Below are 18,499 nucleotides of genomic sequence, written 5' to 3' on the forward strand. Positions count from 1 at the left end.
TGAAACAGACTTAAAATATATGAAATGATAAAAAATACTCCAAGCTTAGATTCTAGCCCTTAAAGCCTCTTTTCTTCTTTTAGTACATGAGCATGTGAGGTTAGTGTGTGTGTGTGTGTACACACTTGTAAATATGTGTGGATACATGTACAGGTGTGGTCATATGTGCATGTGTGTGAGTATACATGTGGGGGCCCAAGGTTGATATCACAAAACTTCCTTAATTACTCCTTATGTTTTTATTTTGATATAAGGTCTCTTATTAAAAATCAGAGCGCACCAGTATGGCTAGTCCCTCTAGCCATCTTGCTTGGAAGCCCTTGTTCCATCTGGAATTATAGACAAGCCAGCATGTCCACCTAACACTGATCTAGGTCCTGAGCATCTGATCTTCATATCTCTTGCTTGTAGGGAAAGTGTTTTAACAACTAAGCCATCTCCCATCCGTGGACATTTATAAAATGGAAGAGTTCATTGCTTCTTAATGCTTAAAGTTTTTGAAAACATCAATTTACCATACACCTGTACATGTCTGCAAACATATATGATACTGTTTCCCATGGAATGTATATTGATTTAATTTATCATTTGAGGAGAGGAACTCTCAAGTAACTTCACAACACTCAACAGACTGAGACGTTATAGGAAATCACAATGAACCAAAATGCAGAGTTGTGAATCTCAATCCCAGGGGAAAAAAATCTACTAAATAAATAAATCAACAAATCATGAGCCTGAAACTCAGGAACATTGTGGAAGAGAGGGTTGAAAGACTCTAATGGTTAGAGAATTGAGGAGTTTTCTGTGAGACAGTGTTTCCTAGTAATTTCAGTAATTAATTCCATAAAGTCTCAAAACCATGACTGCATAGGTATGAGCTAAACAAGTACAACAAAAGATGTGAACCAGAGAAATCCATGAGGCTTTACCTCCTACACAAAAGAACTCCAGGAAACTAAGGAATGCTGGGAGTGGGAGAAACAGTCTGTTCCAAGGAGGAGCACACCAACTGCTTATCCAATACCAAATGCTCAGCCCTGAAAACACACATACAAGTAACATTCTATAGACTAAGCAGGTCAAATCTAGAAATATAATAACATATAATTTAAAACGAAGTCAAGAGTTTTAAATAGAGCAAGGAGACATATACAGGAAACTTTGGAGGAGTGGGGAAAGCAAAGGGGAAAATGATACAATCATATTCTAAAAAGTAAATGGAATTAGATTAAAAATATATTGTAAGAAGCAATCTGATTTTAAAAATATTGTTATTCAGAGAACTGACGAAAGATCGTAGGATTATATTTTACTAAAGGTTTTAGGAATGATACTAGATTATATGATACCTACAGGAATATATGTGCACATCTGAATACATACCTGTATATATAAATATGCGTATGCAGTCCTATAGGCTAGGGAAGGCAAATGCTGAGTGGCTCAGAGAACTGTAACCTGCAAGTGTAGACCATGCTTAGGGGAATAGTTACAAAACACAGACAATTGTCCATGGTTGATAAAAGCAAAATTTCCTTATCCCAGCTATTTCCTACAATTAGCTTTGGGATTCAAGAGGTGATTTTGCTTTTTTTACTCTTATACTTGGAAGTATTTTAAAACACATAACCAACAACAGTTGTTATGTTTCTATTGCTACAATCTGTGAGATTGTAGTCTTCTTTAAAGAAATGATATGTATAATGAGCTTAAGTCAGTTTCAGAGATACACATTCAAAAGTTGGAAGTGATTGAATTAAGGTGGCAATGTGCCAATATCACAGTGTAATCTGGAAGTGGCATTCTAAACATAGCCCTCGTGCATACCGATTTGTGAGTATGTGTGTATGTGAATATATATTCTTCAATGACTTCCGATAAAGAATGACACCAAATTAAAACCAATCATTTTACAATGTTAAGGAATCCAGGCCTTTGGGTCAGGAGTCTTTTATGAAACAGAGTCTCTGTGATCATCTGTTTTTCTGTAGAAAGGAAAATAATTCAATGTACACACAATAAGGTGAATTTTGAAAGTTAAAAATTATTATCTTAAACTACACATAAAATATTTACCAGAAACATTATCTACTGTGTGCTATTATAAATAATTTAGTATTACAATTACAGTCTGTTTCAAGTGCCAATTAATAAAATGGTAAGATGCCTAAGTACAGGTTTTCTATGTGTTTCTGCATTTAAAAATATTATTTTAAACAATATTGATACAACTGCAATAATATTTATCTATGAATTCAGAATTTTATGTCTATGAGATCTTAACACTGGAATGTAGATGAAAATCAGATATTGAAGGAAGATGTTTCATGAAGAATAAAATTGACCATTTTCATAGCAGAAGTACAAAATAAATAAATCAGAATGGCTATAAATTATTAAGTGAATTCTTTTTGCTTCTTGTGTAAGACCTGGGGTCTCACAGCTCAGGAGTTCAAGATGGCGCCCTTCCCAGAAATTCCCCCGACCACGGACCCATTGCAAAAGTAAGAGGTTTAATTTAACCATTGTGCAATGTGGTCACCCCTGCTGGTCAGCAAAGAGTGGCACCGGGAGACAAAGGCTTTAGGTTTTTAAAAGAAAAAGTGCGGGTAAATTTGAAGTTGCAGTTTTAGCAATTTAGGATTGGATGAGGAAGCTATAAAGTAAGATAATTGGTTAGTCTTAGGGCTCAAGCTTGGCCAGTCCTGCCAAGTGTGGATGAGCTGCAATTGAAGGTGGGGGTGATTAGCTCATCCTTGAAGATTAGGGGCTGCGGGCTCTTGGCTGGAGGTCAGAAGCTACTCAGAAGAAGTCTGGATTGGTTGCTAAGAAACACTATCTTGAAGTCAAGGGTCTGGTCGTTCTTTTTGCTGAGTGAAGGTCATTGCGTACTCGCTTTTTTAATATCTGTTCTCACAGATAGGGTCACATTTCTCTGTTCTCCGGAAAGGTACTAAGAGGCCTCAGCTTAACCTGAACCTAAAACTTAAAATATAGGCTTTAGAAGACATACAGGTTACAAAGTTAGTCTAACCCTTTCACTTGTTGCAAATAGGATCAACAGAACCAGAAAAAAAATTAAAAAAAAAAAAATTATTTGAGCAAATGAAGTAAATTCCCCTTTTATACTAGATGTTTCAGAATAATTCTTTAAACTGACTGAGTTTAGTTTCAATAATGATGTGACATTGTTGAAAATGATAAACCTCTGGAAGCCAAGGCAGGCTCTTTAAAGAGAGTAATGGCTAGAATGTGAAACGCTCATCTTTACATCTGATGACTGATCATGTGCATTAAAAGAGCCAGTGGAAGACTGAGTTTCTACTGCTACTGTCTCTTTCTCCTTTCTCTCTTTTTCTCTGTATTTTCTATTGCTATTTTAACCAGGTGAGTAAATCAGCTGTGACTTTGAATTGGGAACCCAAGAAAAGTATCAGAGTGTGGTCATAAAACTGCTCAGGTGATTCCAGGCCATCTCCATGAGTGGTCCTTGGCTGGTGTATCAGTTTCAGAAAAGACCCCTGTGCCCAGACTTTTGGGATCTGTTGCTGTCCTTGTGGAGCTCCTGTCCTCTCCAGGTGTTGCTATCTCCCACTTCTTTCATAAGATTCCCTGCACTCTGCCCAAAGTTTGGCTATGAGTCTCAGCATCTGCCTCTATACCCTGCAGGGTAGTGCCTTTCAGAGGCCCATTGTGGTAGGTAGGCTCCTGTCCTGTTCCCTGTTTTTGCCCTCCTCCATGTCCATCCTCTTTGCCTTTCTGCACGGAGGTAACCTATGTCAGTTCAGTTTCCAAGTAGCCTCCATAGTAATGGGGACAGGGACTGTCTCTGACATGAACTGATTGGCCTGCTCTTTGATCACCTCCCTGTTAGGGGGGAGCAGCCTTACCAGGCCATGGAAGAAGACAATGCAGCCACTCCTGATGAGATCTGATAGACTAGGATCAGAGGGAAGGGGAGGAAGACCTCCCTTATCTCCCTTAGACTGGGAGAGGGACATGGATAGGGAAGAGGGAGGGTGGGAATGGGAGGAGAGGAGCGAAGAAGCTACAGGGGGGATACAAAATGAATAAAATGTAATTAATAAAAATAAAAATAATTACATAAAAGCAGGAAAAAAACTGCTCAGGTGAACCATCTTCTCAAGAGCTTTGCTGATTTCCTTGAGAGTTACTCTATGAAGCCTCTCAGTGAAGGGTAATTGCTGGTATAAACTTTCTGCAGTTTCTTGTTTCTTTGTCCACCTTCATTCCTTCATTGTATTGCTGAAAAGGCTACCATCAGAGCACAGCATTGGCTCTGCTCTCCTCATTGAGTCAGGCACTGGGCAAATTGCAAGAACACTAGCATCCTTACACAGCAGTCTGCCTTTGAGGACATTCTACCTACCTTTGCCTAGTCATTATTTCCCTGAAGAAACATTTTGCAAGAGTTGTTTGACAAGCTTAGCTCCTTTCAAATCTTTAAAATTGTAAGGTTAAATCTTTTCCATTACAAAATGCAAAATAAACACCTGTCATAGCTAGGATCTCTACAGCCTCAAATACTCCTGGGACCATATTTAGACTTGTGTTTCTAGGAAGATTGGCTAGGCTCTATCCCCTGCTGTTTTAGAAACCTCATTTTTTTTGTTTGTTTTGTTTTCTGTTCATTTGCTTGTTTGTTTTAAGTTAATATTAATTGGCCTCTGATTTGCCTAGTGAATTTTGGTACTTAGATTTCAAAATGTAAAGATGGGAAGTTAGACCATAGACTACCCATAAAAATGTATGTTTTCATTTAGACAATCAGGTACCTTATTAAATGCTTGCTAGATATCCACAGAAGAATATTTAAATCATTTATAGGATTGCTAGTTCATTGTTCAGCCAGAGAAAAAGGGAGCCGGAAAATAAAACAGTACCATCATATTGGAGAGCTAAGTTAAGAAGCAAAGCATCGCGTAAACAGGTAGATGAAATGGCAACAGAAAATCTTTCAGTTCCTGCTATCACCTTTATATCATTTATCATTAAATTCAAATAAGTCAAGGCAGCTGTAAAGCTGTGATTGATTTCTCATTGGTTGCATTATTGGATCATTTTTCTGTCATAGGAAAGAATAGATGTCTTGTGCTTTAAGATGTTTAGTATATAGAAAGAAAGTGGAAAATGATGGGTAGGGATGGAACAGGGGAGAAGTACCTGAAAGGGGACAAAGGACGCAACAATAACAACAACAACAAAATACGTGGATACAATTTCTGTTGCATTTTTCCAACTAAGACCATCTCATAAATACTGTATTTGAGTCTTCAGAATTTTTTCATTTCTTTACTGTTGTGGGGTTACATATATACTGTTCCCTCTATTAGAAGGGAAGACATTCAGCAGGAATAAAGAAAGAAGGGGGAATCTGCAGGGCTTACTGGTAGAATGTGACAGTGGTGGACACATGTGCCTCGTCTTTGGTTGCGCTCCCAGTTGCGGAAGAGAGAGAGGAGCAGAAATCTGAGGATTTATTACTGTTCTTTTCTCTTACTCCTCCCCTCTAAGTCGCTGACACCATGCTGTCATCTCCCTGCCATACCATTCTTATTCTCGCCTTCATTCACCCAAGGTCCCTGACTGGCGAGTGGACATAAGCTTTCCCTTGTCTTCTTTGAATTTTGATTTTCTAGTTTCCAAGACAACACTATAAAGTGTACTGAGGAAGTCTGTTAAAAGGAACATAAGAAACTGTGGGAAGTGTGGGGTATCATAGTTTACGCACCTCTAAGCAGAGACATCCATGTCTTTTCTCTGGGTTCTGTCACATATTTGAGATAGAGATAAAGGACTGATGACCCAATGAAAATCCAGATTCCAGCAGGCAATGACCTTCTGGAACAACCTGGCAAGAATGATTAGGAGGCTTCCCTCCTACTCCCTCACCATGTGACTATTGCTTGCTCCACTGGAGTCGGGCCTTTCGGAGTTCCTTAATAAATGCAGTCTACACAACGGGAGGTTTTATGTCAATTACACACAGGTTTAAGAACGCAAGTAGTGACCTTTATCACATCAATATCACTATGTGACAACTATCTTACCTGTGACTCAGTGTAGCCCTGTTTACTTATGAGAATATATAAGGGTAGAGAAGCAAGACCCCTCGTCAGTACATCCGCAGGGGACATAACTATGTTTCCATGTCGCCAAAGAGAAACGGGAATGTTAGAAGAGAACAAGCCTTTTCTTAGTACCATCTAAATGCTCAGTACTCTTACAGTGCAATCCACTCGTGTGTGTTGTGAAGTAAAATTTTTTAACGTGAAAACATTCATGTTTGAAACTAGGCCCCTGCTTATGAGGAACTCTTGTGACTGTTGTATATGAGTAAATACCGCTGCTGCTCACTCTTACTTTTTAATATTTTGTGAACATAAAATAGTGAAGAATGTACAGTTTCCCATACATTTCCCATACATAGTTCACATTTCTCCCATAGCGGGTGGCTTCACAACACCTCCCTCATTCTCAGATGACATGAGCAGACGGATCACTTAAAAATGAGTACGTATCAGAATGCTCTTCACATCAAAAGCAGACAGAGAGGCCATTTTCAGTTGCCACTTTAGAATAGGTAAGAGACAAGGGGAATCAATTGTCCTTTAATCTTATTCGTAATAATAAAGGAATGAAAACTAGAGTTGGCTACAGGAGAAAGTGGGCAAGCATCTGAAAGTACAGTGAAGATCAGAGCCAGGATGCACCACGGCCTCTGATCTGCCCCAGGTGGCTCTCTGCAGTGCCTTTCTGTTGCAGTCCAGTCTGGTGGTTCCCAACACAGAGAGTATTGTAATAGGGAGCAAGTTCTGCAAGGAGCTGCTAGCAGGAAGCCGCACCTGGCAGTCATATATTATGCACCTAATGAGCAAATGAAATGTTTAATAACTTCACTGTGGAAATAAAGCTTAGAACAGTAAATGCCTGCTGAGGCTGTTCATCTTCCCCCGGTACACACTGCTGGCCCATCGCGAAGCTCCATCATCATTTGTGTTTCCCTGCTTACTGGGTCCTGCTGAGGAAACAACATTAAAACCAAAGCGATGCTCACTTAATTAGTTGTATAAGCATGGAAAAGCATTTATTTAACATAGCAGCTTCCGGTGTTGCACCAAGGGACTCCAGCATGTACCCCAGGCATGGAAAATTGTGCAGTGGCTTCAACCAAAGTATTTGCAAATTGAAACATTTCAATTAACCATGGATCATTTCAACTCATAGAAATTTAATACTGCATTATTTTACTTAACCAACTTATGGTTTGAAATATAAAAAGCAAAAATGAGCTGAAGTGTTGTTATAGGTTTTCATTAGTGTTTTTCTAATAAAGCCTATATTTTTCTATACAGCACCAATTTAAGGGCAAACTGCTATCCCCTATGAATTAAGTTGGTGAGAAATTGTTTTAATACATTTTGATCAATGTGTTAACCAATGTTTTCTAGTGTTCTTTAATTTTTGTATTTTATTTACCGAGTCAGAATCAAATGCTTGGTAGCCTGGAATGGCCTTGAATGAGCAGCAGTCTTTCTGCCTTTGTCTCCCCAGTGCTGGGATTTAAAGCACTTGTCACCATGCTTATCTGATGCTTCCTAAATATCAAGGAGAGTCAGGACCTTAAATAGAAAGTTAAATGGGGGGGAGGGGCTTGAGTTTGGTAAGAAGCCCAGGAAGAATTAAAAATGGGAAAATGAGAATTAAGTTTCAACAAAATAAAACGTATTCATAAACAAACAAAATAAAATAAAATTTAAAAATCAGAACTGAAATGAAATGCAGGTGAGATGGGTGTATCAGCTTTTCATATAATTGTTATAATTTAAAGGGAAAACTACTTAACTTTGATAGATATGAAAAAAAAATCGAGAGTCAAAGAAAGAGGCGGGGTAATTAACGTCACTTTTATAGCGCAGATACCTGACTCTCAAAAGCCTGTTTTAACGTCCTCCTTTTTTGAACATGGCACTGCTAAGAACTGATGGACCATGTAAGACGCGGGACCTCCTCAAAGGCCATTGGGTTGGTCAAGAGCCTAGCCTGGAAGAATATATTAGGCCCTTGGCCCCTTCCTGTCTCTGTCCCATACTTTGCATCCTGGCTGTCAAGTGATAAGCACTTTTCTGCCACCCTCTCCCACCACAGTAAACTGCTTCAATATAGATTTAAAAACAGTAAAATATAGTGAGCATGTACTCAAAATTATAAACACCTCTGCCAAAACAAAGTGCTTTGCCTTTCCAAGGCATGTGTTGTAGTAGCAGCAGCTATGAATTCTTTTCAGCATGTGTGAGCATTTATCAGGATTTCATTTTATAGATCACATTCATTGTGTTGCAAATAATAATAATAATAATAATAATAATAATAATAATAATAATAGAGTAACTCCAAAAGACTTCATTTTGCCCATCAGCTAGTTGTCCCTGGTTGGGAATCCCCCATCTCTCCATGCCTAAATGCAAGCAAATGAGTTTTCCAATTTTTGCCACCCCAGGAATGTTCCTCCTCTCTCTTGCTCTCATCCACATGTGTGTTTATTTCTCCCTCCCAATGTGAGATGCCTTTCCTGATCACACTCTGAAAGTCATTCCTTATATTTGGAACAGAGCTCAGAGTATGTTGACTGTACAGTAGAGATTTTATAACATTAGCAGCTCGGAGCGATGGGGAGATTTCTTTTGATATTTATCTTTTATTTTTGCTTTGATACGTTGCTCTGATATAATCCATAGAAGTTTTGTAGAGATTGTTCATGCATATTCTAATTATCAAAGTAAGCGCTGTCCTCTAAAACGAGTAAATAAGAATGAAGTCACCCTGTAAGCTGCAGCTCCAATCTGCCAGCTTCAGAAAACCAGTAATAGCCCTGACATCTCCAGTCATGATGAAACAAGGGTTTCCCGTACTGAAGAAATGGTTTATTTTCTACTTACTGCTGTTTCCAGCAATGCTTTTGAAGAGTAGGTCACAGAGCCTTCTTTGATTTTTGTGGGTCTGGCCCAGGTGTTTTCAGGTTCTTAGCCTCTTGAAAGATCTAAGATCTTACATGGATTTTGCTAGCACAGTTTGTTCAAAGTAAAGCAGTAGGGTAGATTAGAAATGCAAGTTCAAGATTGACAGTCAGCCACGTGAGTTAGGACACCCAAGATAAAGGGCCCAAGCAGCACCTGTGCTGCCATGACAGGCTTCATAAGATACTATAGGCCTGAGTTTCTCTTCCCTGGTAAAGTTGCCACAGTTGCTTAAATCATGTTTCTATAATCCATGCAAATGAGATACACTAACTCAATAACCTCCCTGAAAATCAGAAACAATAATCTAGTAACTGCCTAGAAAAGTCCCCCAAGCACTTGACCAATCAAATTAAAGGTTAGTTAGAAACCTTTGCTTAGCTAGTCAAAATGGTGTTGTTACCTGGGAACGTTTTGTTAACTCTCTCTGTTACCTGGGCACACCTTGTTACTTGGATACTCCATGAAGTACTCCCCCATCCCCTAGATCAGCACCATCCAGTCAGTTTACGTCAAGCTTGCTTCTGCTAAATGCAAACCAATCATGTAACTAACAAGTCCCGCTCCTTCCTCAAGCCATAATAAAAAAATAGCTTTGCAGCTTCTAGAGGCTCTTTCCCTAATCCACCGCATTGGACAATGGGGGAACCCAAACTTAAGCCCAAAAAAAAGGCTCTTTGTTCTTGCATACATGGCCCAGCTCCTGGTCGTCTTTGAGGATATTGAGATCTGGGAATAACAAAGGAATCTTAATTACTCTTTGGTTCTCTCTTACAATATTCAAGAAAAAGTTGGTTTCTATAGTCAGCAGCATGTGCAGTGGTTCCATTCTTTAACTACCAGATTAAGTTAAGAGACCTCTACTGTGTATCAGATCTGTAGTACATCTGATCTTAACCACATGCATGCATGCCTATTTTTATACAAAACAGTGCATGAATGAATCCTCCCTAAAAGTTCACCTAGAATATTTTTTGACAAGACTTTTCCTGAGGAGACATAACGTGCATGTGATCAATCTCCAGGCCTCACTAAAATACAGATGCCACCAGAGTCCATCTCGGAAAACCAGTGAGTTTTATTGGGCTACTTAAAGGAATATGTATGAAGGGTGACTTACAGGCACAGAAATCACTCAAATACAGTTACATCACCACAGCACACACCAGCGCTGGTGACAGCTCACAGAAGGCAGGAACCTGAAGCACACCATATCCTGCAGGCAGGACAAAAAATTGAAGTTTCCTTCCCACGTGACTCAGTTGGGCTAAGCCTCTTTCAGGCGACTCAGCTGTTCTCTGCTCTTAACTCAGCACATTGACTACTATTTCCAGACGTGTGAGGTTTGTGATCATTTGTCTCAGTACAGGTTACACTTCTGTTTGGTGTGCCTGCTAGTACCATCTGTGTACAAGGCATCCCTTCCACTACATTGCTTGACTTAGCTATTGGATAAATTACTGGGCTGATGCTGGGTGGCTTTTAAGGACTCTGATCCTAAGGCAGCCTTCATGGCTTTGGAGATGGGGTTTGCAGACACCCTACATCTTTGCAATAAGGATGCATGCCACCTTTGTAAAGTTTGATTGTGTGCTACACCGGAAAGAGGTTTGGCCAGGACACCTTCAGTGTAGACATGTCAGGTAAGCTGTTTTTATAGTGGTGATTGTGGGAAACATAAAGAATTCCTCCTGTTGTGATGCTTTATATACTGCTCACAGCTGATGTTCTAGTTCTGTGCATGGAGTTTCTGCCTCTTTCCCTGGCTGAAACCAAAAACCCTACTGGAACTGTTTGCTCCTGCCATAGCCCCCAACTCTAGGCCATTGAACTCCTGGTGACACGTATCAGGAAGAGAGACTGTAGTAGTAGGCACAGAGCTATTTATCCTGTCTTACAAGGACCTTAGCCTGTTTAAAAGTTGCTTAAGGCTTTCTGCCCCGACACCATATAGCACTTTTCTCTATCAAGTTATACAGAGGATAGGCTGCTAGGGCAAGATGGAGAGTTGGTGTGTGATTTTTATCTATTTTTATTGGAGTTCTTATACTCTACCTCCCTTACAACTCTTGTCCACTTTTTCAACTCCCTTCCAACCTCCAAACACTATATTGGAGCGAAAGAAGGTTAGAGGCGAAAGGGGGAGCATATTTCTCTTTAGACTGTTTCCCGTTAGAGTCATCACGTTCCTCAGGGCAAGTCCAATCTTTGTAGTCAGGGTATCTTCAACTTCTTCTCATCGAACTGCATCAACAACAACAAGGAGCAGCAGGGAGGAAGAGCAGCAGCAACCTGCTTCCTCAGCAGCCTCCCTCCCTATCCCTCCTTAGACTCTAGATTTATACCCTCTCAGAGTCCCCAAAATTAAACTATCTGAAGCTGACAAAGATCAAACCCTTCTTAGAGCTCACATGGCACTGTCTGCCGCTGTGGACAATCTGAAGCATCCATATATCCCACACCTGGTATTAAAACAAAAATATGTTTATATATAAAGTAACCAAAGCTCCAACTACAACGTGTTATGAAAATTCACCAATATCTCAAGAATCTCAAAATGTTGGTAGGTCTTTTTCATTTACAGGTCAGGCTGTTATAGGATTTTGCCAATAACACCTTCAGGAATTACACACATCTTACTAAACCATAATACATTTGAGAACTTTATAACCAAGCCTTGCCCTTGTACCTTATGCTGACTGATCTCCCCCTTTTTTTTTTTTTGCAGGGGGTGGGGGCGGGGATGAACCTGTATGTCTTTTAGCTACATTTCCAGATCTGCAAAAGACCAGAGTTTATCATTATGTCATCTATGTAATGAAATCTTTTTACAGAGGGTAGACAGAATAACAAAGCAAGATCCTGGGCCAGCATTCTATACCAAATAGGAGCACTCCAAAGGTCCACTAGTGATGACTCCATACAATAAACTGACAGCTATGTAGGAAAAAGATCAGGCAATGTTTACAAAGTATACCAAAACCGTTTCTGCAAATGTAATCTAGGAAATCTCAACATGGAGGAATGAACTCAGGTTAAAAGTTCTCCCAACAACAGCACATCAGTATGTAAGAGGCAGAAGGATGGCTTTCTGTGAAATGTCTTCAGTTAAGGCAAAGTCCCCAGGCTCTACTCACTAACGTAAATGCCAGAGGAATGCATTTCTGTTTCACTTCAAAATGGTATATGCCACAAGACTAGTTATTTTATATAAAGATGTATGTTTGGTTCCAAGGCTGTAGAAGATGAAGTCAGAATGTGACCCTTGGGGAAGGCAACTGGTAAGTTGTAAGATGCACAGTAAAGAATTAGCTCTGACTTGTAGCCCCATAGATGACTAGGGATACAAACGAGAAAATGAAATCAGAAAGCAATTGCTCAGAAAGCTTCAAATACTTACGTAAATGGTAAAGCATGGCTTGGTGAGATTTTTGGGACTCAGGCTTTTAGTGCACAGCTTAAAATATCTGAGGTTTAAAGCAGAAAATGCTAAAGCTATACAAAGAGAGACAGAGCACAGGCACAGAATTAATGCACACCCAGGAGAATAGGGTCAGCTTCCCAGCACAAAGGCTTTCATAGAAATCTCTTCATTTGCAATATTTTCTGTTTACTAAAGAGTAGACTTTTTTTAAATTATTGATTCTTTGTGACTTTCGTATCACGCATGCCAGTTCTAATCCTTTTCCTATCCCCTTATCTCAGCTCTCTGCCCTTGCAACCTCTCGCCCAGAAGAAAATTTAAAACATGCAAACAACAACAACAACAAATAAACAAAAAAGCATATAAAACATCTCCTCATGGATGCTGTAGTGTGTCACAGTGTGTCCCACAGGGTACCCCTCTGTCCACACAGCTTCACTCATAAATATTCATTGCAATGAGTCATTGGTCTGGCTCAAGGTCTCTAGCTTCTGTGACAGCATCAATACTGGATCATCACTAGGTCTCTTCCCAGTTATCCTGTTGTTGCCCTGTGTCACGGAGATCCTGCAGCTTCAGATCAGAAGGACTGGCCCTTTCACATGCTCTAACAGTTCATAGATGGTGTAGGGGATGGGCTGACTCAAAGCCATGAAGCTGGAGCTGGGTGGTCACTGAGCTGTTCAGCATCCCTGACTCCGCCACAGCAACCTCACCACCAGGGTGGAGCTCTCCAGCACTGTTCCAGCTAGGCCACCCAATGCTGCTAGCTTTCCTGCCCTCACACCCTTGGGGCTGGCTATCCCTTGTCCTCATCATCAGGGCCAACTCCATTGTGTTGCCCTGGTGAGGTGGAAGGCCCTCCTGCACTCATGCCCTAGGGGTCAGCTCATACCAGCACCCTCCACCAGGCCCAGCTCTACTGTCCAGGTGAGGTGAAGGCTCTGCCCTGCTGCATACACTGTTTTCCCTTCAGCTCATATAAATCTTCTGTCATTTGCTAAAGAGTAGTTTTGACATCAGTATTGTCTAATTAGTTATTAACAAATATTTCCTGGAAAATTTTCCTATAGTCATAACTTTAACTCTTCTTTATCATAAGGAAAGGAAAAGCATGTAAGGCCACTGATTGCACCAGTCAAATCCTGCCAATAATAAGTCCTGGGAGACTGCTCAAATTCTTTGCCTATAGGAATTTTATGGAGATTAGTTCTACGGCAGTGTCGTGGTTTCTAAGGACCTCAGGCTCTTTTTAGGAAAACCAAAGAGAAGGTCAGAGGATAGGATCCAGGACCCACTGATGTCTCAGAGTTCTGAACATTTATGATGCTGTGAATAGTTTTTCAGAAAAAACAAGAACTCTGTTAATATTTACACACACCCTGTGTTCTGGATCCAAGATTGCCGAGATATCTTGTACAAAGCTCACAGTATATTGTCACTGTATTACGTTTAGTACATTCTGAAAGAATGAATAACTGTTACATTTAGTAAATTCTGAAAGAATGAATAATTGTTGCCCCGTTGCTAGAGAAAATCACTTTATCATAATGATCTTATTTTTTTTAATGAGATCAAATTAAGGTAGTCTTTAGGCACACCTGTGTTGTAGCATTATGTATTAATATGCCAAATGGAGTATAATACATTAAGCATCTGCCCATGTGTTAGGTAAAAAAATATATCTAAGAGGAGTATTTCTACAGTGATAATGGTCAGCCATGCCTGAACATCGCATTCCCTCTACATACAAAGCTGCCAAAATGTACTAAGATAAATATTCAGCACCATATGACTAAGTCTGGCAAATTCTAAAAAAGTTTACAAGAACCAGCCCTGCTACAGTTTTTTCCATGATAAGCTGCACCCGTGCCCTTTAATTTCTCCAATTGACACATTTACCTTTTCTTTGTAAATAGCTGCGTTAAAGAGAACTGATTCTCAGTGTGTGCCAGGCGCATTGCATGTGTCTGGTAAAGTTCACAGGCTTAGTTCAAGTTTATTTAAAACATGTAGAAAACCTTAAAAACAAATCTGTTCTTCTCATCATCTAGGAAGCCTAGATTAAAAACAAATAAATATGTACAACTCAGTCCACAGGGAAAACACTCAACAAGAAACACCTGCTGGGCTAAGGTAGTGGAGCATAAGAGGTGCCCCTGCAAGGGGAGGGTACTGCTTTGCTGAAAATAAAGCTGAACTCAGGTTTACCCTTAACCTGGAAACCTTTATAGGGTAAATGAACACAGCTCAGAGAATATGACTCAAATCAGGAATTCAACAGATACATCCATTCTCAAATTCAACAACATACTTTTTTTTTTAACTATTAGTTTGGTTGGGCTTTTTGTTGGTGGTTGTTTTGTTTTTTGTTTGTTTGTTTGTTTGTTTCATGTATGGATGGCGGAATTCTTAGGCCTTCTGTGCATGTACCAGTACAGAGAAGGCAGGAGACTTGTTGCTTGAGACAGAACTAGGCTATGCAGCCAGAGCAGCTCTAAACAAATGATTCCTTTAACCATGGTATGTATACCACCATGCCGTGGTCATTCTGTGAACTTTAACTTTAAAAGTTCCTTTACAAAATGTCTATCTCCATTTAAATATATTTATTAGTATCCATATTTCATTTATCTATGTATCTATGTATCTATCAATGTATCTATCTATCATCTATATCAATGCTGTGAATTGAACCTAGGGCCCTGTGTACACTAGGCAAATATCCAAAACCTAACCTATGTCTCCAGCCAAATAATGTGAAACATTACTACAAATTAGGTATGAGGATCATCTGAAGATCCAATTGACAACTGAGGGAGAACAGACATTTTTAATGGCTCCATTTGTAAGATTCTGCCAGGAAAACCCTGTGCGTAGTCACATGCTGAAGAATAAGTAAGGATAGAGCTAAATGCAGTAAACACATGCCTTGTTCACATCTAGTGAAAACAAGCTAACACTGCAATCTCTGTACGAATGGAGATTTGAGTGTCCTTCGATTTGAGAATAATAGTAGCAAAAATTAATTGTTGACTATAAACCAAAAATGACTGTGTCGAACATTTAAATATTTAAAATGTTGCCTCGTAGATTTGTTTTATCCCCGCATCTTCCCTCTTTTTACTAAGGTCCAATTCAAGTTGCAATTTTTATATTATTATTTGTGAGTGTTTGGTATGTGTGATAAGACCACAGGCACACCTGCCATAACAGCATGATGGTGGAGGCCAGAGACAATTTTTTGGAGTTGGTTCTTGTTCAGAGCTTATGTTGACTGGCAGCCATGCTGGTGAGATTTCATGGGTGTAGCTGCTCTGACACTTTAAGTTTTGTGCTAAACGTCTTGGTTTCAATGCTAAGTAGACATGACTTTTTAGTCCTGTGACATGTGCTAGCCAATTTATCAAGTCTTTACAAGCATTTATTGTGAGTTAATTGAGATGAAACAGAAATACTGATAAAAGTTAAGCAGGATTTTTTTAATGTATATTTCAAACTAAGCAAAAAACAATTTTTTTTTTCGTGATAAAAATGGCATTCACCAGACATCATATTTTCTTCCAGGTTCTTGATAGGTATTAAAATGTATTCTGTTGACAGAGTTTATTCTGATCAGGACAAAATTAATCTATATTAGTTCAAAAGATAATTATTAATAAAATTCTATCAGTTTATCCATGCAAGACTTCATTTTACTAATCTTTCTTTATAGACTAAGCAGGTATTTCTTCTAAGCGCACACATCTTTGTATCTTTCACAATTTAGAGTTTATTTGGGGGTTATATTGCCTTTGTAGCCTGAACCAGAGGCTAAAGGACAATAAGCTCCCCTGATACCTGTAGGTTGTGATGAGAAGTCAGGAGCTCACTGCCTGATTGGATTCCACAGGAAGTTAGTTATGACTCACAGAGCTTCATCCAGTAAAGCCTTCTCACAATTTGTCTTCCATTCAGAAGAAATAAAATGATCCCATTCAGTTATCACACATGGGGTGAGAAGCATGCTAAAGTCAAAGCCAGCCTACTGGATTTGATTGACACGACAGAGATTGTTCTTTGAAGGTTCTATGCCTTACTTTCATCACCTTGTATCTGTGTTTTCTATTCCAGGACCTACCCTTCCCAAGACTCATGTTAAAACGGCCTCTCTTGGACTGGCAGGAAAGGCAAGGTCCCCTTTGCTTCCTGTGTCTGTGCCAACAGCCCCTGAAGTATCTGAGGAGAGTCACAAGCCGACGGAGGATCCAGCCAGTGTAAGAACCCATCATGCTGTACAATGTGATCTAAAGTGGTCGCATTCACCATCATATCACAGCATTGTTCTTATGCCTTGCTTACACTTGAGTTTGAAGCGAAAGCTTTAAGAAAAAAAAAAAAGACATATACCAGGAGTTTGATTAAATAAAAGATGCAGTTGTACTTAAGGGCAGGCTTATATGAAGAAATATTAGCTAAACCTTGAATTTGTATAATCATATAAGCACATATTTTATATAAATGTGTATATCCATAAGTGTTTGTGTGCATAAAAGTCTACACACACCCATATAATACCCATATAAAGCATAGTGATTACTATGCAACATCTTGAAATCATTTAAACAAAATTATGTGTTCATTATTTAAATAATATTTAACTGAAAGCTATATTCTCAGGGAATTTCTGAAGTTATCATTCCTTCTAAAACCATAAAATAGCATATATTTTTTTTCAGAAGAAAATTCAAAATGAAAAATAAACGTGGCATTTGGAAGAGAAAATAGCAGAGAAGGGGAATACTAGGAGCAGAAATATCCAAGCGTAAAGGGAGTTGGTCAAATGTAGTGAAGGGGTCGTGAAAGCTAAGGTTTCCTGAAAACACCATATGCAAACCTCCAATCTTCCAACCCAAAACAAAAAATTAGAAAAGAGAATAACATAGTCACATGAATGGGGTAGCTGTCTAGGTGGTGAGATGGTAATGGGGACTGGAAGACTGGGGAGCAGAGAAGGGAAGGCAGAGTTAGCCAGACCTAAGGTTGCACGAAGAAGCCTTTTTGAAGTATGCTGGCTTATAAAATAATTAAAAACTACATTTAGAAAATAAAAAGAAAGCCGTACTAGTTAAGGAAGGGAATTTTTCTGTTCTAAGGGGGGAAGTTAACCATGATTAAATTAGAAAACTCAAAGAAAAAAATCAATGATAAAGGGGAAAATAGAAATTTTGAGAGAAAAGAAGAACTTTACTATCAAAAGTGCAATATGTCATATTGAAATGAGGTTGCCCAAAGGTAGCTGTTTGGAATTTTAGTGTGCTTCTGAACAGTGTTCAAGAGGAAAACTTTCAAAGACTTGTATAGAATTAACATATCAGACACCTTGACTATCAAAAAATGGAAAGGGGAAAATGAAAAAGAAAGATTAGATTTCTATCTTATTAAATTAGGTCTTTTCTTTTTTTTAAGCACAGATTAAGAAAGAAAATTTGCCACTATCCACTAGTTTCTGTTGCTGCATGTGCGAAAAGAGACTTAAATCAAGTTTGCAAATCTTACAATAATAAAACCTGAATAATATCCAAGGCTAAAAGTAGCAAGAATAATCAGTCGTTGATGAGTCTATGTAAATAACAATTTCCTTAGCTAATATTATTTTCATCAGAGATATGATTTTCAAAAAGAAAAGATTATTTCATTTGAATAACAAATAATACATTTTCATGACTTAAAATGTTAAACAATCTGAACCATAAAGTAATATAACAACATAAAAAACAAGGAAATCAATAATGTGTATTTTCTGTTTGAATATTTGTTAGAAGAACGTTACAGGATTAACACACTTTCTACAAGACTGAAATTGTAAGGCACCTACTATTCTTGTCAGAATACAGCTATCTATTTCAATATGATTTGTAGCCATATCTAAAATTAGGTCAAAATACAAAACTTAAGAAATGTTTCTTATATTAGAAGTTCTAATTCTAATGTCAAATGGCCTGTTTTACATTTACAGTTGACTGAAAATAGTGAAAGCAAAGGACATGGTATTAAA

The 18,499-nt window shown here is 38.7% G+C and overlaps 1 protein-coding gene across 2 annotated transcripts in view; it reads left to right on the forward strand.

The window, feature by feature from the left end:
• Nucleotides 1-18,499, forward strand: part of Dcc (DCC netrin 1 receptor) — a 1,165,274-nt gene that overhangs the window by 1,140,327 nt on the left and 6,448 nt on the right. For both annotated transcript variants that reach the window (XM_060377064.1, XM_060377065.1), the window contains exon 28: nucleotides 16,576-16,718. In XM_060377064.1, the coding sequence (XP_060233047.1) occupies nucleotides 16,576-16,718 (143 nt within the window). The remainder of the gene's footprint in view (nucleotides 1-16,575; nucleotides 16,719-18,499) is intronic.

Source organism: Meriones unguiculatus, chromosome 2 (assembly GCF_030254825.1).
Source record: "Meriones unguiculatus strain TT.TT164.6M chromosome 2, Bangor_MerUng_6.1, whole genome shotgun sequence".
Lineage (NCBI taxonomy): Eukaryota > Metazoa > Chordata > Mammalia > Rodentia > Muridae > Meriones > Meriones unguiculatus.